At 37.6% G+C, this 21,959-nt stretch overlaps 1 protein-coding gene across 45 annotated transcripts in view; it reads right to left on the minus strand.

Moving 5' to 3' along the window:
* The window catches only part of CFAP70 (cilia and flagella associated protein 70), a 96,311-nt gene extending 76,400 nt beyond the window's left edge, over window positions 1-19,911 (minus strand). For 15 of the 45 annotated variants that reach the window (XM_072755048.1, XM_072755037.1, XM_072755038.1 and 12 more), the window contains exons 1-5: window positions 19,729-19,894; window positions 17,043-17,145; window positions 15,667-15,853; window positions 2,595-2,693; window positions 2,351-2,430 (exon numbers count right to left, since the gene is read on the minus strand). In XM_072755048.1, coding sequence (XP_072611149.1) covers window positions 2,351-2,430; window positions 2,595-2,693; window positions 15,667-15,853; window positions 17,043-17,105 — 429 coding nt within the window. In that variant the 5' untranslated portion in view covers window positions 17,106-17,145; window positions 19,729-19,894. Of the gene's footprint in view, window positions 1-2,350; window positions 2,431-2,594; window positions 2,694-15,666; window positions 15,854-16,323; window positions 16,522-16,693; window positions 16,939-17,042; window positions 17,146-19,728 lie in introns of those variants that run through there. The other 30 variants (XM_072755050.1, XM_072755047.1, XM_072755040.1 and 27 more) reach the window with 14 other exon arrangements.
* Window positions 19,912-21,959: the final 2,048 nt, after the last annotated feature.

Consider the following 21,959-nt stretch of genomic DNA (forward strand, 5'->3'; position numbering starts at 1 on the left):
GGACAATTGAAATAGCATGGTGTGGGATGTCTGGGTGGCTCAGTGGTTGAGTATCTGCCTTCAGCTCAGTGCATGATTCAGGGTCTTGGGATGGAGTCCCATATCAGGCTCCCCGTGCCTCTGTCTCCGCCTCTCTGTATCTCTCATGAATAAATAAATAAGCTCTTTTAAAAAAAGAAATAGCATGGTGTATTTTGTTCAGGTGTAAGTAGTTCAGGGGTTTAGAATATAAAGAATAAGAAGGGGAGTCTGAGAGATGACATTTAACAAGTGGCAGGCTCCTATTACAGAAGCTGTTACGTGCCTGCTAAGGATTCTAGACCTTAACATGTTAAGCACTGGGGGAATCTATGAATTAAACAGTACTGAACAGGGGATGAGAAGTCATCATATTTACTTGTAAGTAATTCAGCAAGCAGTGAGAAGCCAGAACTGGAGGGAGGCTACCTGTAATGTTGAAAGGTTATAAGTCAATAATAATAGGAATAAAGCTAAGAAAAGAGAGTCCAGAGGCATTTAGGAGATAAAATAGTCTGGATTTGCTGAAAGGCACATTTGGGGATTGGCTATATTTGGGGTCCAAGGGAGCGCTCATACTGGTGACTGTTAAATCATGAATAACCTCCCCCTGCAAACCAGGAATATGAACACAGACTAAGAAGAAAATGTGGCCAAGGACAGAACATTCGCATGAGACACAGGCAGAAGAATGAGGTATGGTGCAAGAACCTAAGAAGGTACAGTCAGTGCAGTCAGTGAGTGGGAAATGAGAATACCAAAGGGAAGAATATTTTAAGAAAGAGAGGCACTGAAGAATGTGACATCTCTGATCAATATGTCTCTAGAAGGATAAGCAAAATATCCTCAAGATTTCTAATTTGTATCACTCAATCCAGACAGGGAATACTTTATTGGAAACTTTTCTAAGGACAGGTTTATATCATTTTACTCTTTGAGTTTTGAGAATAACCAGTGTAGATGCTTAAATATAATATTAGTGGAATTCACAAGCAAATGAAAATTAAGTATCATGCTTTTTTTCATTGAATGAGTAAAACAACTAAACACAGGAATACTAATGAGCAAACATCCTAAGTACTAATAATCCCTTTGACTAATTTTTCTTGCAAGGATATGTAAGGAATGAAGCACGGCAGGCCCGGCATCGGGGCCACACACTCCTTCCCACTTCATCTCCCCCTCAAGTAGCCGGCCGGCCAATAAAGGCACCGACTCACTGGAAAAAAAAAAAAAAAAAAAAAAAAGGATATGTACGGAAAATCAACGGTACATAAGTGAGGAGACTGGATCAGTGGAGGCCTACTGAGCTCAAATATATATGTCATTCCAACACAAATCACATGGAATTACAGAAAGATACTAAATTACACCTTTACATACAATAAAAGAATAATGCTATAATACCCCTGGAAAGTAAGAAATGCTATCAGTGGACTACATATTAGGAATCCCAGAAAGACAGAAAGCAAATTAAATCAGATCAAAGTAAGAAAGAAAGAAAGAAAGAAAGAAAGAAAGAAAGAAAGAAAGAGAGAAAGAAAGAAAGAAAAGAAAGAAAAGAAAAGGAGAAAGAAAGAAAAGAAAAGAAAAGAAAGAAAGAAAGAAAGAAAGAAAGAAAGAAAGAAAGAAAAGAAAGAAAGAAACCACAGCCTAAAATAAGAGAGAGAGAGGACTACAGCAGATGCAGAAGTGGATTATGGCAGACTCAAGGTCAGAATCAATAAGAAGAAGGAAGGACCCCACAGCAATGGTTAATTAGGGAACTGCATTTGGAATAGTTGGGTCATTTGGGCCCTTCTCTCCTTTTACTTTTGCCAAACAGAAAGCAGCTGTGGTATCTGTTGAAAGTGAGTGCAGTTGCACCAGAGTGGCAAAAATAATGCCCCAAGAAACTGCTGACCCTGACTACTGAAGAATGGAAAACACAGCCCAGAGGACAAACCAGTGGCACAGCCTACCAATTCAGGCTTACTATGCCAGGAAGTGTGTTAGGTGCATCCACGTATATTTCAATTTAATCCATCAGGACATAGCTCAAGAGGCATTTCCATGGTTACATGTACCCCTGGAAAGTAACCAATAACTACTCTGTGCCCACATGCCCCATTCCACCATTTAATCAGACTAATTATAACCCATGGTGTGTAGATTATGGACTTCTAAAATAGGACTCTGACTTATTTGCCTTTGTTTCCAGAACTCAGTACTATGTGTGCCTGTGAAAAGAATACTCCTGATGAACTGTACTCAACTGAATTGAACCTTTATAGCAAACAAACTTGGTAGACTGAATGGCAGATGGAGGGTTGAGATTTATAATTCTGGTTACCTTAACACTTAACCGAAGAGGTTCTAAAGGTGAGCCTGGCACAGGGTGCAAGGGGGCCATCGTTTCAAATGAACTCTCTCCTGCAAAAAGAAGGCAAATCAAGCCATAGAAGGATTAGGCAGAGATAAGCAGCTCATCTTTTTATCAAATCTCTCAAATTTACTGAGGCTGATTTTTGCACTTCTCTGGAGCTAAAATTCATGAGCTTTCCTATATCTGCTTTTGACCAAATCACACATCTGACCTTCCAGTAAAGGAAGAAGGTCCACCACAGCTTGACCAAGAATTAAGGTCTTCTCATCTTTCTGTTTCTTTTCCTTTGGTAAAACTTCAGTCATAGTTACTAGAAAAATCAAAACAAAGAAAATGAGAACATGTCTGAGTCATCCATCAGATAATCATGATGCAGCAAACAAAGCATTGTCAAAAACATTTAAGAGATATTAATTTATTTTTTAATAATTTTTTATTTATTTATGATAGTCACACAGAGAGAGAGAGAGAGAGAGAGAGAGGCAGAGACACAGGCAGAGGGAGAAGCAGGCTCCGTGCACCGGGAGCCCGACGTGGGACTCGATCCCGGGTCTCCAGGATCGCGCCCTGGGCCAAAGGCAGGCGCCAAACTGCTGCGCCACCCAGGGATCCCCGAGATATTAATTTAAAACCTGAGAAGGCACCAATATTAGTGACTTCTGATGGAAATACTGAACCACATCAGTGACATATTGAATTTTTGCCTACAATTTAAAGTAAAACGTAGACTTTATATCATCATCATGTACATACATAAGTATAAAAGTAACCGATGGATATGATTAATTTGAACACCAGTGTACAAATATTTCTTTGAAACCCTGGTTTCAATTATTTCAGATATATTCCCTTAAGTAAAATTGCTGGAAAGAATCTCAAGCAGATCCTCTACAAAGTGCAGAGCAGCATGGGGCTCCATCCCATGACCCCCAGATCAAGACCCAAACTGAAACCAAGAGTCCAACCAATGGAGCTACCCAGCCACCCCTAATTCCCCTAATTTCTCTCTTTCGTTACCTTTGCCTTTGGTATCCTATCCAAAAAATCATAGCCAAACCTAATGTCATGAAGCTTTGTCCTATATATTCTTCTAAGAGTTTTTTTTCTAGTATTGCATTTAAGTCCTTAATCCATCCTGAGTTTTTATATATGGTGTTAGGTAATGGTCCAACTTCATTGTTCTGTATGCGGATATCCAATTTTCCTAGCACCTATTGTTGAAAAGATTGTTTTTTCCTCATTAACTGGTCTTGGCACCCTTATTGAAAATCATTTAACCATATGTGTAAGGAGTTATTTCTGGTCTCTCTATTCTATTTCATTGTTATATAGGTCTTTAATTCTGCCATTATTATACTTTTTTTGATTACTCTAGTTTTGTAGTAAGTTTTGACAACAGTAAGTGTGAGGTCTCCAACTTCGTTCTTTTTCAATATCATTTTGGCTATTTGGGGTCTCTTGGATTCCATATGAATTTTAGGATGGCCTTTTCTATTTCTGAAAAAAAAATTGGGATTTTGATAGGAATTGCACTGAATCTGTAAAACACTTTGGGTAGTATTAACATCTTAACAACATTAACTTTTTCAATCCACGAATATGGGATGTTTCAATGTATTTGTGTTATCTTTAATTTCTTTCAGCAACATTTTGTAGTTTTCATTGTATTAAGTCTTTCATCTTCTTGGTTAAGTTAATTCTTAGGTATTTTATTCCTTTGGATGGAATTTATAACTTACTTTTCATGTTGTTCATGGTTAGTATATAGAAATGCAACTGATATTTGTATGCTGAATTTGTATCCTGCTTTTCAAAAAAGGATTGATTGATTGACTTGGAGAGTGCAGGGGAGGGGCAGAGAGAAAGAGAAACCCAAGCAGACTCCATGCTGAGCAAGAACCCTGATATTGGGCTCAATCTCATGACCCTGAGATCAGGACCTGAGCTGAAATCAAGAGTCAGATGCATATATATTATATATATATATATATATATATATATATATATATATATATATATATATATATTCTTTATCCATTCCTCTATTGATGGACACTTGGATTGCTTCCATATTTTAGCTTAGAAGATTATATATATATATATATGTATATATATATATAAGCACTTGGATTGCCCTTTAGCTTAGAAGATATATATCTTCTTTATCCATTCCTCTATTGATGGATACTTGGATTGCTTCCATATTTTAGCTATCATAAATAATACTGCAATAAACATAGGTGTGCATATATCTTTTTGGATTTGTGTTTTCATATTCTTTGGGTAAATGTCCAATAGTGGAATTACTAGATTATATAGTAATTCTATTTTTAATTTTTTGAGGAGCCTCCATACTGTTTTCCACAGTGGCCGCACCAGTTTGCATTCCCACTAACAGTGCACAAGTTTCTTCTCCACATTCTGGCCAACACTGTTGTTTCTTGTGATTTTTTTCTTGTTTGAATAGGCTATACTTTATGTTTCCTTGTATACTTTATGATTTTTTTGTTGAACATTGGATATTTGAATCTAATAATGGGATAAGTCTGGAAATTAGATTCTCCCCCTTTCCAGGGTTTACTGTTTTTTATTGTTGTCATTGTAGGTTGTCTCTGTGCTGAGGGTTAGCCTGAGGCATAAAATTAAGGTATTTTCTTTTTTTAATATTTTATTTATTTATTCACGAGAAAGAGGAGAGAGAGAGAGAGAGAGAGAGAGAGAGAGAGAGAGAGAAGCAGGCTCCATGCAGGGAGCCTGACATGGAACTTGATCCTGGGTCTCCAGGATCACATCCTGGGCTGAAGGTGGCGCTAAACCGCTGAGCCACCCAGGTTGCCCAAATTATTTTCTGAGTATTTCCCTAGACATGCATGGTCACTTTCTAGTTTTCACCTCATGTGCACTTGTTCTCAAGTGTCCTAGTTTTGAATGTCTGGTTCCTCAACAGGGGAAAAAGAAAAAGGAAAGGGAGATAAAGGATGCTCCCTTTAAATCCCTTGGTAGTTTCTAGCAGGAGGAAGGGCCTTACAACAATGGAATGGAGGGAGGTGCAACAATAGCAGATAGCCACTTTGTCTTCTGTGATCAGAAGCAGCAATCAGCAATCAGAGAACAGATCCACAATATTTAAGGACAAGGTCCTTTTAGCTCATCCTGGCTCCAGCAAGCTGTGTGCAAGCTACTAGAGGAACACATACATGGATGCCTACAGGGGTGGGAAATGAGTAGCTGCTACTGTGTTAAGATCTGAAATTAGGGCAGCCCGGGTGACTCGGCGGTTTGGCGCCGCCTTCGGTCCAGGGCGTGATCCTGGGGACCCGGAATCAAGTCCCATGTCGGGCTCCCTGTGTGGAGCCTGCTTCTCCCTCTGCCTGTGTCTTTGCCTCTCTCTCTCTCTCTCTTTCTGTGTCTCTCATGAATAAATAAAACCTTAAAAAAAAATCTGAAATTAACCAAAATTAATCACAATGTGCCATCAAAATTTTCCCCTGGAAGTTGCAAGCCTTCAACAGACTTGAGTTCCAAAATAGTTATATTAGGGATCCCTGGGTGGCGCAGCGGTTTGGCGCCTGCCTTTGGCCCAGGGCGCGATCCTTGAGACCGGGATCGAATCCCACATTGGGCTCCCGGTGCACGGAGCCTGCTTCTCCCTCTGCCTATGTCTCTGCCTCTCTCTCTCTCTCTGTATGACTATCATAAGTAGATAAAATTTAAAAAAAAAAAAAAACATATCCTTTAAAAAAAAACAAAATAGTTCTATCAGACAAAATGTGGCAGTGCCAGCATTGTGTAGGTGGGGAGACAGATTCCTGGTGCTTCCTACTTTATCTTCCCAGAATCTTCAAAAATATTCTTTTTATAATTTTCAAAAGTACACTCTATCTGTAGTGCCCCATTTTCTTCCTAACATTGTTTGTCTTGGTTTCATTTTGTTTTGGCCCAATCATGCCAGAAGTTTGTCTATTTTGTTAGTTGTTTTTTTTTTTTTTTTTTTTTTTTTAAAGATTTATTCATGAGAGACATCAAGAGAAGGCAGAGACATAGGCAGGGAGAGAAGCTCCCCACAGGGAACCCCATGTGGGACTCAATCCCAGAACCCGCGATTACGCCCTGAGCCTAAGGCAGACGCTCAACCACTGAACCACCCGCTCAACCACTGAACCACCCAAGCTACCCTTGTTAGTCTTTTAAAGAAGCAGGTTTTGTTTGTTTTCTTAGGGCTTATTTCCCAATTAATTAATTTTTGTTCTTATCTTTCTTCTTTCTTTTTATATTCTTTGGGGTTCTATTTTAGTAGAACAGTAGTTCTGTTATTTTAGTATTTTAGTTCTGTATTTTAGTAGTAACTCAATAGGTTTTAATCTTTTAATGTTGAGAACTATTTTATTAAAGATATATTTAAACAATTTTGTATCCATGGGGCATGGATGGGGAATGTGTCCATTTTTTAATACACTCAGAGCTCCAAAAACAAAATGGTCAAAGCTCTCTTTCATCTTCTTAGAAGACTTACACACTGTTAATAAACCCCCCACTAGCAAAGAGGAAATTTTCTTTTATACAGCTTAACTCTCGGCATATTGGAAAGAGGTTCTCAAGATAATCCAAGGGGAAGATGACACTATATTGCAGAGGGTACTCATGGTCTCCACATTTTTTTTTTTTTCTGTTTTCACAGCTACCTTCACAGTTTCAGTCTAATTTGTGGGCTCTATGCTGAGGAGGGGTTGCTTTTGGTTGACTCATTAATTTGTGTACTTTCTTTCACTCTTGAGCAGACAATAATGCTTTATCATTATAACTCCGGTGGTTTTGAGTTTCAAGACTTCTCACCACCGAAGATGCTTTTTTCCCCCCTGTAAGAATAGAATATCCCAAATTAAGCTTTTTATTTTGAGATAATTTCAGATTCACATACAATTATGAAAGTAATACAGAAAGCTATCTTGTACCTGTTTTTCCCAATGGTAACATCTCACACTACAGTAAATTATCACAACCAGGATATTGACATTGATACAGTCAAGATACAGATCATTTCATCACCACAAGGATTCTGGTTACCCTTTTAACCCATGTTACCCTTTTAAAGACACCTCCACTATCCTCCTTCTTAACACCAGGCAACAACTAATTTGGTCTCCATTTCTATGCTTTGTCATTTAAAAAATGTTATATAAATATAATTTTACAGTATGTACCTTGTAAGATTGGCTTTTTCATTCAGCACAGTTCTCTGGAGATCCACTAAGATTGGTTTGTGTGCCAGTAATTTGTTCATTTTTATTGATGAGTAGCATTTCATAGTATGGCTGTATGTTTGTTTACCCATGGAAGAATCTGGGTTGTTTACAGTTTTTTACTATAAAGCTCCTAGAAATTAAATACTGTTTTTTGTGTGAATATAAGTCTTCATTTTTTGGGGGGCATAAAGGCCCAGAAGTTAAAAAAAAAATAAAAAATAAAAAATAAAAAATAAAAAAAATAAATAACATTTTTTAAAAAATAAATAAAAATTAAAAAAAGAAGGCCCAGAAGTACAATTGCTGGATCATATATGGTGGTTTGCAGGTTTTGTTTTTAAAGAAATTGCACACTGCTTTCTAGACTGACAGCATTCCCACCAGAAATTCTGACATTTGACATTTCCAGTAGGGATGTATCAGTGATCCAGGTTCTTTGCAACCTTATCAGAATTTGATGATTTCACTATTTTTAATTTAACCATTCTGATATGTGTGCAGTGATGTCTCATTGTGGTTTTGATTTACATCTCCTTAATGGCTAATGACTTTGAACACTTTTTCATATGCTTTTATCCGCTTTGGTAAACTGTCTCTTCATGTCTTTTGCCTATTTTCTAACTGGTTTGTTTGGAGTATTTTTTATCATTGAATTTTGATAGTTCTTTATATATTTGATACTATTACTTTGTCGAATTGTGATTTGCGAATATTTTCTCTTACTCTCAACCTCGGTTTTTCACAGAGCAAGTTTTTAATTTTTATGAAGTCCAATTCACCAGGTTTTTTTCTTTAATGGTTCATGCTTTTGGTGTTAAGAACTCTTTGCCTAACCTTAGATCCTAAAGATTTTCTTTTTTTTTTTCTTAATGTTTTCTGACTTTACATTTTACATTTAAATCTGTGATCAATTTTGAGTTAATTTTTGTATAAGGTATGAGACTAAAGTTGAGTTTCATTTTTTTTGCCTACAGATATTCAATTGCTCTAACATCATTTGTTGAAAGGCTACTTCTCCAATGAATTAATTTTGCACTTTTACCAAAAATCATTAGGCAGGAGTGTCTGGTTGGCTCAGTTGGTGAAGCATATGACTCTTGATCTCCAAGTTCTGAGTATGAAGCCCACACTGGGTTGAGATTACTTAAAATCTTTTTAAAAATCATTAGGCATATTTAGATGAGTCTATTTTTTTTAAAGATTTATTTATTTATTTATTTATGATAGACACAGAGAGAGAGAGGCAGAGACACAGGAGGAGGGAGAAGCAGGCTCCATGCCGGGAGCCGACACGGGACTCAATCCCAGGACTCCAGGATCGCGCCCTGGGCCAAAGGCAGGCGCCAAACCGCTAAGCCACCCAGGGATCCCCAGATGAGTCTATTTTTATTTCTATTTTTTCCATTGATCTGTCTATCCTTACACAAACACCACCCAATTTTAATGTAGCTATATAATAAGTCATTAAAGTATAGTGATTCTTAGCATTTTATTCTTTTCCAAAATTATTTTAGCGTTCCTTGTTCCTTTGCCTTTCTATATACATTTATAATACTCTTGTCCATATCTACAAAAAAAATCTTTCTGGGATTTTGATAAGAATTACATTCAACCTTTGTATCAGTTTGGGGAGAACGGACATCTTACTTATGTTGAGTCTTCTAGTCCATCAATACAGTATGTCTCTCCATTTATAAAAATTTTAAATTTCATTCAACAGTGTATAATTTCCAGCACATAAGCGCTATATATGTTTTTCTTAAATTTACACGACTTAATTTTAAAGAGCAATTGTAAATGATGGATTATTGTATTTTTAGTATTAGTGTCCATGTATTTGTTACTAGCATATGGAAATACAATTGATTTTGTGCATATAAATTTGTATCCTATTATCTCACTTTTTCTTTCTAAAAGTTTTGCATATTCCTTGATATTTTCTACATAGACAATCATATCATCTGCAAATAGGGGCAGATTTATTTCTTCCTTTCAGAGCTAGATGCCTTTTATTTCCTTTTCTTACTTAATTGCACTGTCTAGCACTTCCAGTTCTATGTTCATAAGAGTGGTGAGAGCAGATCTGACCTTGATTTGTTCCCAAACTTAGGAGGAAAGCATTTCATCTTTTGCCATTAAGTATAATGTTTGCCTTTGTCAGGTTGATGAAGTTCACTCTATTTGTATTTTTCTGAGAATTTCTATCATGAATTGGTATTAAATTTTGTCAAAACCTTTGTTTTGACCAATATGACCGTGTGCTTTTTCTTCTTTAGACTATGAACACAGTAGATGACATTGACTAATTTTCAAATACTGAACCAATCTTGGATTCCTAGAATCAATCCCACTTCATAACAACATATAATTCTTTTTATATATTGCTGAATTCTACTTGCTAGTATTTTGTTAGAATTTTTGTGTCTATATTCATGACAGATATTGGCCACAAGTTTCCCATTTTTGTACTGTCTTTGTCTTGTTTTGGTATCAGTGTAACACCAGCATCAGAAAATGAAGTATTTCCTCTCTTCTATTTTCTGGAAGATTGTGTAGAATTAGTGTTAGTTATTATTTTTAACTTTTTAGTAAAACTATCTGGGCTTGAGATTTCAAATTGAGTTCAATTTCCTTGACAGTTACAGAGCAACTTTATTCATATAGGATGATATAGGATAATTTGTGTTATTCAAAATACTGGCCCATTTTCTTGTCAAATTTACGTATAATTGCTTATCTCTTTATTATCCTTTTAATGTCTACCATCTGTGATGTTAATTCCATTTCATTTCTAATACTGATAATTTATAGTGTCTTTTCTCTCCTCTGGAACATTTTCTGCTTTTGGTCAGTCTTCCTTGATGTTTTCAAATAACCAGCTATGTTATTTGTTTCATTGATTTTTCCCTATTGTTTCTGTTTTTCATTTTATTGCTTTCTGCTTTCATCTTTATAATTTTCTTCCTTCTGTTGGATTTTCCTTTTTTCTAAATCCTTGAGATGGCAGCTTAGATTACTGATTTGAGACTTTTCCTCTTTTTCAATGTATGCATTTAGTGTGATAAATTTTCTCAGCAGTTCTTTAGCTATGTTCCACAAACTTTATTACCTTGTATTTTTATTTCCATTCAGTTCACTGTATTTTACTTCCCTTGAGATGTCCTCTTTGACCCATGGATTACTTAGAAATGTGTCTGTTTTCAAGTGTTTAGTTTCCTGTTCTCTATTGTTGATTTCTAGCTTGATACTCTTGTCAGAAAACACATTTTAATTCACTTAAATATGTTGAGGTTGTTTGTGACCCAGAGTATGATTTTGGTATGTGGTCTGTGGGCTTTTGAAAATAATGTTCTGCTTTCCAAAAAATATTGATTAGATACTGTAGGCTGATGGGTGTTGTTGAGTTTTCCTATATCCCTGTTGATTTTCTATATAGTTGTTCTATAAATTGAGAGAAGGGTGTTTATGTCCCCAACTATAATTGTGGATCCGTCTATTCACACTTTCAGTTTTATCAGTTTTTGTTTAACATATTTTGCAGCTCTGTTGTTTAGTGCATGTACATTTAAGATTGCTATGTCCTCTTGATGGGTTGACTCTTTTATCAATGAACTTCTCTGACGCTGGTTATTTTCTTTGCATGGGCTATTTTGTCTAATGCTAATACAGTCATTTCCAGTTGTTGATGAATGTGTACATAATATATCTTTCTGTTTACATTTTACCTGACTATATGGTTATATTTTGAGTTTCTTGTAGACAGCATACAGTTAGGTCATGTTTTTTAAAAACACTCTGCAAACTCTGTCTCTTGATTTCTTTTTTTTTTTTTTTTGTCTCTTGATTTCTTAATGTAATTATTAATATAGTAGGGCTTAAGTCTTTTGTCCTCCCTTTTTCATTTGTTTTCTTTTTTCTGCTTTCTTGTAGATTACATGAACATTCTTTAGAATTCTATTTTATCTATAATACTTTTAAGTGTATATATTGGTATAGGTTTTCTAGTCATTGCTCTAGGTATTGCATTACATATACATTACTTATTACAATCTATTACAAGTGTCATCAGTAGTTGAAGTATAGAAATCTTACCTCTCTTATGTCCTTTTGCTTTTCCTGTTTATAACTGCCTAAAATATTTTCTCAATATACCTTTAGAACTGCATGAGACAGTGTTATACCTTGTTTCAAGTGTCAAACACAATTTAGAAAACTCAAAGAAAAGCTTCTTTATTTATCCAAATTTTTGCTTACCATATTCTTCCTTCCTTCCTGATGTTCCTCAGTTCTTTCTTTCATCATATCTCTTCTGTTTTATAGAAATTCCTTCAGCCATTCTTTCAGGGTGGATCTGCTGGTCACAAATTTTTTCTTTCATCTGAAAGTCTTGATTTCTCCTTCACATCTTTTCTCTGAGTATTGGATTCTGGGTGACAGTTCTTTTACCACTTAGAAAATATTCCATTCCCTTTGGGCCTCCATGGCTTCTGATGACAAACTGATGACATTCAAGTTGTTTTCCTTTGCTTTCAGATTTTGTTCTGTCTTTAGTTTTCAAAAGTTTAATTATGATGTTTCTTAATATGGATTTCTTTGGCTTAATCCTACTGGGAGTCTGATCAGCTTCTTGAATCTGTAGGTGTATGTCTCTTGCCAAATTTGGGGTTTTCAGGCTTTACTTCCTTGATTATTTTTTTCAGTCTCACCCTTTCTCCTCTCCTTGTGAGACTCTGATGACACTATTAGACCTTTTGTCATAGTCCCACAGGCCTTTGAAGCTCTGTTTACATTTTTTTTTAAGTTTATTTCTTCCAGATTACTCAGATTGGGTATTTCTATTTTTCTGTCTTCCAGTTTCTCTGTCTCCTCTATTCTGCTCTTAAGCCCATCTGCCAAGCTTTTCATAAGTTACTATATTTTTCTAACCTAAAATTTCCATTAGGTTCTTCTTTATGTCTTCTGTTTCTAAGACCTTCTATTTCTCTGCTGAGTCTGTTTTGTTTCCAGCATGTTTGCAATTGCTCAATGATTATCATGACTTTTAAAAATCTTTGTCTAATAATTCCAATGTATCTGTTACCTTGGTGTTAGCATCTACTGATTATCTTTTAAAATTCAGTTTGAGATCTTCAGGTTCTTGGTATGATGAATGATTTTCATGTAATCTTGGACTTCTTGTATGTTATGAAACTCTGGATATTAAACCATCTGTTTTAGCTGGATTTTTCTATACTGCTCCAACAGAGGAAGGGGAGGGGCATTGTCTATTATCTCCAATCTGCCTCTATTGATACCTGAGAGGGACAGTTCCTCATTATTGCTGATGAGGGGTGGGGATTCTGGTTCTTTACCTCTTTTCCACAGATACCACAGTGGTATAGGCTCATTACCAATAGATGATGGTGAGTCTCAAACTGACATTAGGCCTCCTCTGACACCACACCAGTAGGTAGTAGAATGACATCTTGTTACTGTCAGATTGGGGCAGAAGCCCAGGCTTCCTATGTGGTCTCCATTAAAACTGCATGGTGAAAGAGAGAGCTCATGACCACACAGCACCGAAATCCTGGCCTCCTATTTGGTATTCTCAAACACCACCTAGCTGGAGCACCTAATTTAAGCTTTGTGAGAGTAGAAGTCAGTCTCCCATTCAGCTTGGGTGTGAGTGGGGCCACATTTTTGTGTCTGTGATGTTTGGCTGGAGCAGCACAGCTACTGACTGAAAGTTTTCTGTCTTGCTAGGCTGTCCTTTGCCTGGTCTTTAGTTAGAGCAGATCTCTTTTAGTTTTTTTTCTTTTTTTTGGTCTGCACTCATTCATGTTTCCAGGTTGCTGGCCTCTTCAGCATCAAGTCTAGGATATAAAGGCAAAAAGAAAACCCAAGCAACTCATCACTGTGTCATTCCTCATGTCTCGTTTCCTTTTTCTCTCCACTTCTCAGTCTCTTATGTTTGTCTTACATAGAAAGTTTGAGGTATGCAGTTGTACTTAGTGAAACGAACAGGGGAAAGTATATATACTCCAGAGGCTCTGTTTTATTATTTTTTTAAGTAGGCTCCACACCCAGCATAGAACCCAAAGCAGGGCTTGAACTTGCAACCCTGAGATCAAACCTAAGCTGAGATCAAGAGTCTCAAGATGCTTAATCGACTGAGCCACCCCAGAGGTTCTGTTTTAAATCTTTTTTGATCCCTAATGACTGCACTTGAGAGCATAAATGTACCTCTAGCTATATCTCACAAGTCTGATATTTGGTGTTTTTCTGTTATTGATTCTAAATATTTTATAGTTTGTCTTGTGATTTCTTTGTTGTCCCATGAATTACACATAAGTGTGACTTAAAAATTCCAAATGGATTCCTTTTTTCCCTATATTTTTGTTATATATTTCTAATTTTGTTGACTTGTGTTTTGGTCAGAAAACTTAGTCTGTATCCCATTGATTCTTTGGCATATGGCAGAACTTGTTTTATTGCATAGTATCTGGCCAGCCAGTTTCTATTGTATAAATGTTCCTTGTATGTTTTAAGAAAATATACGTTATTTAATGATTGGAATAACCCTATGATTACTACTTATTAGGAAAGACCTTTTTCATCTATCCAATGGCTAGACACATATGATGGGGCATGGATTTTTTTTCTAGTCCATTCTTTTGGAGAGTCCTGGCTTGTGGTAAAGGGGTTGGGGACAGCTCCCATCTACAGTTGCCCAAGGTCTGTTGGTCTAAGACCATTAAAACCCAAGTCCCTAGATTTTGGAGTACTGCCCTTTCTGCCTACACCACCACATACCAATAGCAGCTGTTCAAGAGTTCCAGGTTTCAGTTCCAGCTTTTGCTTCTGTAACAAAGGGCTGGCCCTTTCTTTCTAATGAATTCAATGTCACATTTAAAACCATGTTCCAGTTCTGCCTTTCCCATCTAACATGCCAGGGAGGAAGGCAATTAGGATACTGACACTCCTCTTATTTGGGGTTGGGAGTGACAGAGAAGCACAAAGCAAAGAAGAAAGAAGAATGGAGTGAGTAGAGAGTATGGATTAGATGGAGGCATCCATGGGTAATTGATTCCCAGCTAGGTCAGACCTAAGAATTACTTTTCTGGAACAGTGTTTCCCAGGAATCACCAGACACTTTTGTTCCTACATGCAGCTTCCTAGGATCTTTCCCTGGCAATCATGAATTTAATAGTCTAGGGTAGGACTCTGAAGCCTATTTTCTCTCAGCCTCAGGTGACTTTCATGGGAAAAAAGGCTTAGAATGCAATACTCTAGAATACTGTAGGATTCCCAGGTAGGTCCCACTTCTCTGGGTCTGGGATCTTGGAATCTGTGGTTTTTGGCAGATGCTAGAGGAGATGTGCCACTAAAAAAATAACAAAACAAAAATTAAGAGTATAGGTTAAAACAAAAGCTTTAGATTAATGTATAGGTGTAAGAACAAAGTATGCCAGAGATAATACTGTGTATTTAGAAACTGTAAAAGTATTGATACAGAAGTTATATGTCCATTTATTCATTCATTCATTGAACATTTTTTGAGCCCTTTTATGTCTCAGATATTTCTAGGCACTAGAAATTCTAAAATAAGTAAGATACAGACCTGAATTTCAAAAAAAAAGTGTACAGAAGTATTGTATACAGAATTACAGATAGGGTAGCCAGGTAAAATACAAGATGCCCAATTAAATTTGAATTTCAGATAACCAATGAATAATTTTTTAATATATGTCCTAATTTTTTTTCCCCTCAATTTGGCAACCCTAAACACAGAAATATTTAGGAAAGCTCCCAATCCAGCTTAGGAGATAAGGACTGAAAAGTACAGTCAAATGTCAAAAGGTCTTTGATACAAACTGATTAAAATTAGCCACCTATGGAGACTGCTGCCAAAAGCAGGTAGGACTCAAATTATACCACGTTATTCCTAGGTGAAAAAAGGTATGGTGTATTCATTTGTCCCCCAAACAGCTACTAAATACCTCAGAATCTCCTTACAACATACTCAACATAATTAGTATTTTTAGTACCACAGAGACTTACAGAACACAGGTTTGTGGGCAATGTCATCTAAAGTAATTCCTCCTTCAGGATTGAACTCAAAACTGCTTGTGAAGTTGTATTTTGCAGTTCCTTCTGCAGAAACCATAACTTTTGCAGAGTCTCCCAGAACCATTTGATTGAATTCTGCACGTATAAAAGTAACTGGAGTTTCTCCTTTAAAACCTTTCTGTTGACAGAAAGATACCACTTTACAATTATACTCAAAGAGAGAATTTTCCTACATATCTGGCAACTCATTTTGACTTGAACTAAACAGTGTTTTCCTAACAAGCTATGTATCACAAATACAAAAAGGGTAGATAGAAAGTTGTAACAAATTAAACAAATCTAGTTGTAGCTAACTGCAACATTCTACTCAAATGCCATTACATTCGGAGTTTTTAAAAATAACTTCTGTTATCCACATGGTTATAAAAGTATATTGTGAAATATCTGAAAAAGTGAGAAAAGCACACAGTAAAACAAATTACCTATAGTTTCACTCTAACATGCAAGCACTATTAATATTTTAGAATATATTTTCTAGTGCATTTCTGTGAATACACATATGTGTGTGTGTGTATGTATATATATATATATATATATATATATATATATATATACACACACATTTATACATACACCTTTTATATATACCTTTTAAAACAAAGTAGAGATCATTCATGAGATCCTGTTTTGGAATGAGCTATCTGACTTCATAATAGTGAATGAATATTTTGCCATTTCATTATTCTTGTAATTTTTAAGTTACCTTATATTGTAGTTTTATTATTTAAATTCAACAATTGAAATTAATCACAAGAGAAACTCTGGAAGAATTCAGAAGAAAAAGACCTGTAGTATAGAAAAACAAAAATCACTTCTTGTTTCACCTGTTAAATGTAGTTGCCAGGTATTTTACACACATAGTGATGTGACCTGCTGATTATATAGTCTAACAAAAAGGAAAATTGAGAAAGAAATGCCATTGAAGGGCAGCCCGGGTGGCTCAGCGGTTTAGCGCTACCTTTGGCCCAGGGTGTGATCCTGAAGACCCAGGATCGAGTCCTGCGTCGGGCTCCCTTCATAGAACCTGCTTCTCCCTTTGCCTGTGTCTCTGTCTCTCTCTGTGTCTCTCATGAATAAAAAAAATAAAAAAATAAAAATCTTAAAAAAAAAATGCCATTGAAATGTTAAGACCAGCAGGTTTGATGTTTTGGAGGGTGCAAAACCATTCCTCCTGCTGGTGCTCCCAATACATCTTCATGAAACCTGCAGATAGATGTTTGACAGGTAAACTTGAACTCAAAGACAAATATACTTTCAAGAAAAATGAATAAACTAAGAACCTCTCTAATTTCCAAAAATAACTTTACCAAGTCATATCCATCTGTCACAGTGATCTGGACGGGTCTGCCTGTTGATGACATCTGCTCCATAGCAGCACTTGGGCAAAGTCCCCCTGGACTTCTTTGGTCTCTGTAAACATAATGAATCAATCTCTCCTCTCAAGTACCACAGCTGCAGAAGTACCCACATTACATCATAACCAATACTAGGTGAGAACCTAGGAAAATGCCACAGTCCAGCATTGTTTTGTGCCCTTTCCAACCTCTGCTGCTGGATTGTGCTTTACAGACCTGGTCACAGGAAGGATTCCTTCAGTTTTTATACATATAACCAACTCATGAAGCACAAATCATCACAAGACAAAGAAGAGCAGAAATGGCATCTCCCTTACTTCCCACCCCACCACTACCCCCTACATCTCCCATAGTATTCTTTGGTAGGTTTTTTTTTTTTTTAATGTGCAAATCTCCCCTCAAAGATGACTTAATCTCTTTTATAAAAATATCTAACAGGAAAAAAACAGCCACATGGAATAATGTTTAGTTCATCAGTAAAAGTTCTGACATATGTCCAATTTAGTCTGAGATATTTTCTAGTTATTTTACAACACTAAAGACATAATTTCAAAAATAAATTGGTGTAAGAGGGATCCCTGGGTGGCGCAGCGGTTTGGCACCTGCCTTTGGCCCAGGGCGCGATCCTGGAGACCCGGGATCGAATCCCACATCAGGCTCCCAGTGCATGGAGCCTGCTTCTCTCTCTGCCTGTGTCTCTGCCTCTCTGTCTCTCTCTCTGACTATCATAAATAAAAAAAAAATTAAAAAATAAAAAAATAAATTGGTGTAAGAAAGATTTTCTACCTCAATTCAAAGTGGAACTTAATGCAATTCAAACGTTTACTGAGGACACACAATGCTATGTCTAGGACTGGTGGTACAAAAAAGGTGATACTTTGCTGTCCGCAGGCTTTATAATTATTGTCTTGTGATGCCCGGGTGGCTCAGGGGTTGAGCGTCTGCCTTTGGCCCAGGGCATGATCCTGGAGTCCTGGGATCGAGTCCCACATTGGGGTCCCTGCATGGAGCCTGCTTCTCCCTCTGCCTATGTCTCTGCTTCTCTCTCTCTGTCTCTCATGAATAAATTTAAAAAATCTTTAAAAAATTATTCTATCTCTTCTCAGCGATTCCCTCACTTAAAGTCATCTAAACATCTCAGATCACTTGTTCAACACCATGTCTTCAGGCTCATTCAGGATCTAAGTGACCCTGACAATTTTCTTATCAAATTCACATTAGATTAAGGAGGACACATGATGAGATGAGCACTAGGTGTTATAGTATATATTGGCAAATTGAATTTAAATAAATTAAAAAAATTTTTTAATTCATATTAGAAACGACCTTTTTACATTACTCTCATTTTCATTAGTATCACATGAATTAGGCCTTCACTAGCCTAATTTCTCAGAGCCTGTTTCACCTTCTATAAAAGAGATAATATAACTTCTGATTTTCACATTTGTTGTGAATACCCACTAAAATAGTAAAACTGCTTAAGCTATGAAGTACAATACAAATGGTATTATTAATGTGCACTGCTTTTCCTGAAAGTTCAATTACTCCCTTCAAGACAAGTAATCTCTCATTCATTTTTACAGTCCCTGAGGGCCTGGCACTATGCCTGGTCTTAGCAGGATATTCACTGCATAATGAATGCAAGAAATCTGGCTAGTTGCATTAAGGTCAGGGCGGCAGTATGACCCAGCAATTGCACTGCTGGGGATTTACCCCAAAGATACAGATGCAGTGAAACGCCGGGACACCTGCACCCCAATGTTTATAGCAGCGATGTCCACAATAGCCAAACTGTGGAAGGAGCCTCGGTGTCCATCAAAAGATGATGGATACAGAAGATGTGGTCTATGTATACAAGGGATTATTAGCCATTAGAATCGACCAATACCCACCATTTGCTTCTGCGTGGATGGACCTGGAGGGTATTATGCTGAGTGAAATAGGTCAATCGGAAAAGGACAAACATTATATGGTCTCATTCATTTGGGGAATATAAAAATTAGTGAGAGGGAATAAAGGGAGAGAAAATGAGTGAAAATATCAGTGTGGGTGACAAAACATGAGAGACACGTAACTCTGGGAAATGAACAAGGGGTAGTGGAAGGGGAGGTGGGCGGGGGGGGGCGAGGTGACTGGGTGACGGGCACTGAAGGGGGCCTTTGGCGGGATGAGCACTGGGTTATATGCTATATGTTGGCAAATTGAACTCCAATTTAAAAAAATTTTTAAAAGGTCCAGGCGGCGGGGGCGGGCTCTTGTTGCTCCCAAGAAGCACCCATTCCTTGTCATATTGCTCATAAGAGAATGCAAGGGAGGGGCACCTGGCTGGCTCAGTGGGTGGGGCATGAGACTCTTGCTCTCGGGGTTGTGAGTTCAAGACCCACGTTGCGTGCAGCGATTACTTAAAAGCAAAATCTTTAGGACGAAAGAAAATGCAAGGGAACAGTCACACCAGAAACAGGTTTGACGACGGATACGATGGGATGGGCGGGTGTCGTCTGGGGACAGCGGAGCGGCAGGGAGCTACTGCCGGGTATCTGGGGCAAAGCGAGAAGGGGCTCTAAGCCCGGCCTCAGGTGGGAGGCCTGGGATGGGCCGGCGCAGCGGCCAGCGGGGTGGGTGGCGTTTAGGTCTGTACCTCAGTGCACTGCGCTGGGACGCGGCCTAGCTGAAGAGACTGAGGTGACCGGCGCGGTCGCAGAGCCACGGCGGGGAGTCCGGGAGCAGAGGGTTCCCTGAGCTGCGATAGCCACGTCTTACCCTAGGAAGCCGCAAACGCCTTGGCGTAACTGTAGCAACTACCTACCTCTCGCGAGAATTTAGTTCCCAAGCAATCACCACAAAGCTTATCCCAAGACTCGCGATAAAGTTTTAGGGGCGGGAAACAGAGCTGGGGGCGGTGGGGGTGGGTTTCTGCGCTTGGGCTCTGGGAATTGCGTGCTGGGGCCGCCCGGTCCTGCCTGGGATCGCCTCGTCCGTGGGTGCAAATTTGCATCCACAGGAGCCTAAAGTTTTCCAACTTTTGATTTTGTTTTCTCGACCCCTTTCCTTCAATATCCTTACATAAATAGAAGAAAAACCAAGAGGACATTTACTTAAAAGCGTTTATTGCATGGTTTTGAAAACACGTCATTTAAATCTTTCTCCATGAAAAAATGCAGATGATAGGGGCGCCTGGGTGGCTCAGTGGTTGAGCATCTGCCTTTGGCTCAGTTCGTGATCCCGGGGTCCTGGGATCGAGTCCCACATCGGGCTCCTTGCAGGGAGCCTGCTTCTCCCTCTGCCTGTGTCTCTGCCTCTCTGTGTCTCTCGTGAATAAATAAATAAATAAAAATCTTAAAAAAAAAAAATGCAGATGATAGTATTTTAAAAATGACCCTCTATATGAAATAAAAGATACTGTATGATTTTAGTCATATGTGGAATTTAAGAAACAGCAGATGAAATAGAGGATTAAAAAAAAAAAGCAAACCATAAAAGACTCAACTGTACAGAACGCGCTGAAGGTTGCTGGAGGGGAGAGTGGCAGGGGGGGAATGGGTAAAATAGGTTAGTGGGTAGTGGGTATTGAGAAGTACACATGTGAAGATGAGCACTGGGTGTTCCATGTAAGTGATGAAGCACTAAAATCCTACACCTGAAACTAACCTTACACTGTATGTTAACTAACTAGAATTTAAATAAAAACTTGAAAAATAAACTTGGAAGAAAAATAAAAGTGAGCCTCTCACGTACTGTTGGTGAGACTGCAAAACAAACATACTTCCAGTGTTCAATATTTATACAATGAACAGATTTGAAGGATATGATATTAATCCAAAATTTTAATACATTTCAAGCTCAACATTAGGATTTTGGAATAGTAAAATAGCAAAAACGTGGAAACAACCCAGTGTCCATCAATGTTAGAGTGGATGAATAAATTGACATAGGCACAAAATAGCATATTACAAAGCAGTCTAAATGAATGAACTATAGTTATCATATGAATGATTCTTAGCAACATACATACTTTTTGGGGGAGAGGGTGGCTTAAACCATGGAAGTTTATTTTCTCACAGTTCTGGAAGCTAGAAGTGCAAGATCAAGGCTTTGCCTGATTAGGTTTCTGGTGAGAGCACTTCCTGGATTGCAGTCTGCCAACTTCTTGGTGTGTTCTCACATGGCCTTTCCTCAGTGTGTGCGCACACAGAATTTTCTGGTATCTCCTCTTATAAGGGTACTCATCCTATCAGATCAGGACTGCACTCTTATTAAGGTTTATTAAACCTTTATTACTTCTTTACTGCAGATTAGACACAATGAAGATTACAGCTTCTACATATGAGCTTTAGGGAGACACAGAGATTCAGTCCATAACAGAAGGGAGTAAAGTATCCTAGGTGAAGCTGAAATGGCAAGCTTCAAAATGTCAAAACTCTGTTATGTCACAATGGAAACTAAAACTCTAATGATCCATGTTTATTAATATACATACTTTCAAATGTTGCAATGTTAAGAGCCAGCTTGAAGGGGCTCCCACTGGCCAAATCAGAGACAATTGGGGCATCAAAATAAACAATAATAATGGATTACAATCCATTGAGTAAAACAGGAATCTACAGGTTCACACTGATGTAAATAAATGGAGAGAAAGAAAAGCTCTAATAGTAAAATGCTAATCCAAAAAAAAGCAGAGGAAATGATGGAAATAGAGAACTACCTTTGGCACCCATTACAGAGATGGATGATTCAGGCAGGGTCTTCAGTGGATACTGAAGGCTGGTGGGAGGAGGTTTGAGGAGAAGAAGATATTGGCATTATTTTGGAGTACTAATCAATTACAATGGAGAAATGGTAAAATGAAGAAACCAACAAGATCATGTGATT

The sequence above is a fragment of the Vulpes vulpes genome, chromosome 4, assembly GCF_048418805.1.
Source record: "Vulpes vulpes isolate BD-2025 chromosome 4, VulVul3, whole genome shotgun sequence".
Classification (NCBI taxonomy): domain Eukaryota; kingdom Metazoa; phylum Chordata; class Mammalia; order Carnivora; family Canidae; genus Vulpes; species Vulpes vulpes.